Consider the following 939-nt stretch of genomic DNA (forward strand, 5'->3'; position numbering starts at 1 on the left):
AAAATCCCAAAACCATTTTTTCCAAAATTTATCACACGAACGACGTGAACCGACGTTTGTAACTAAAACTTAACGAAAGATTAATCGGGAGATTGGATCGATTCAATTGTATTAATTAAATTTAAAAAATCATTCATCAAGACCCTCGACCGTTGTCCAGAGCAGAGTTTAAGAACCGGCGCGGCAGATGATTTGGCGGGGGGAAACGCGGAATGGAAAGTGAAACGCGTGGGCGCGTGGACGCGTAAGCGCGGCGCCCGGCCGTTTCAACCCCCTGATTGGCCGGATCGATGGTCGATCAAGCGACCTTGACACGATCGCGACTCGTCGCAGGGTCGAGGACTCACGCGTTTACGGTCGTTGCATTTTCAGCCGGAGAAGGAGGCTGGTAGCCGGTGGTCGCTGGAGGGAGAATCGAGTAAACGTGCGAGAGTAGAACGAATCGACGAAGCTCGTTCGCAGGAAGGGAGAGAGGTCGACAGTCGAGGTTTATCGAACGGAGCGTGTCCGTGGGAGCGAACGAGGCAAGAGTGAGGGACAGACAGAGAGGGAGCGAGAAATGGCCCCCACCCACGGCCAGGAGGAAATAGAGGGGCGCTATAAAGAGTATGCCTATAGCCCTGTACCAGCGAGTTCCACTTCAGCGGTGTACGACTCAACCACCCTTGCGAAATATCCCGTCGACATTGGTGCTGGCTCACCCAAATATCGTACCTACGGTGTCTACGAGAAGTGTCGCGTCGCAGAGATGGCGGAGAAGGGCTCGACGCTGCTTCAGTACGTGGCCGCTGCCGCGGGTAAGTTTCAACCCTTTCACTGTTCCGCTTCGTTCCGGCCGTTGGATCGGGGGTTAGGTTCGCGAGCAATGCGGCCGGTACACGATCCGCGTCGCCCGACGCATCCGCCGCACAATTCTCGCGTGACAGGCCGAGTTTGGTG

The 939-nt window shown here is 55.3% G+C and overlaps 1 protein-coding gene across 1 annotated transcript in view; it reads left to right on the forward strand.

The window, feature by feature from the left end:
* Positions 1–372: 372 nt before the first annotated feature.
* The window catches only part of LOC102671190 (facilitated trehalose transporter Tret1-2 homolog), a 22,965-nt gene continuing 22,398 nt past the window's right edge, over positions 373–939 (forward strand). The window contains exon 1 of the mRNA XM_006623140.2: positions 373–797. Within this exon, the coding sequence (XP_006623203.1) occupies positions 560–797 (238 nt within the window). The 5' untranslated portion in view covers positions 373–559. The remainder of the gene's footprint in view (positions 798–939) is intronic.

Source organism: Apis dorsata, unplaced genomic scaffold, assembly GCF_000469605.1.
Source record: "Apis dorsata unplaced genomic scaffold, Apis dorsata 1.3 scaffold_815, whole genome shotgun sequence".
NCBI classification, from domain to species: Eukaryota; Metazoa; Arthropoda; class Insecta; order Hymenoptera; family Apidae; genus Apis; species Apis dorsata.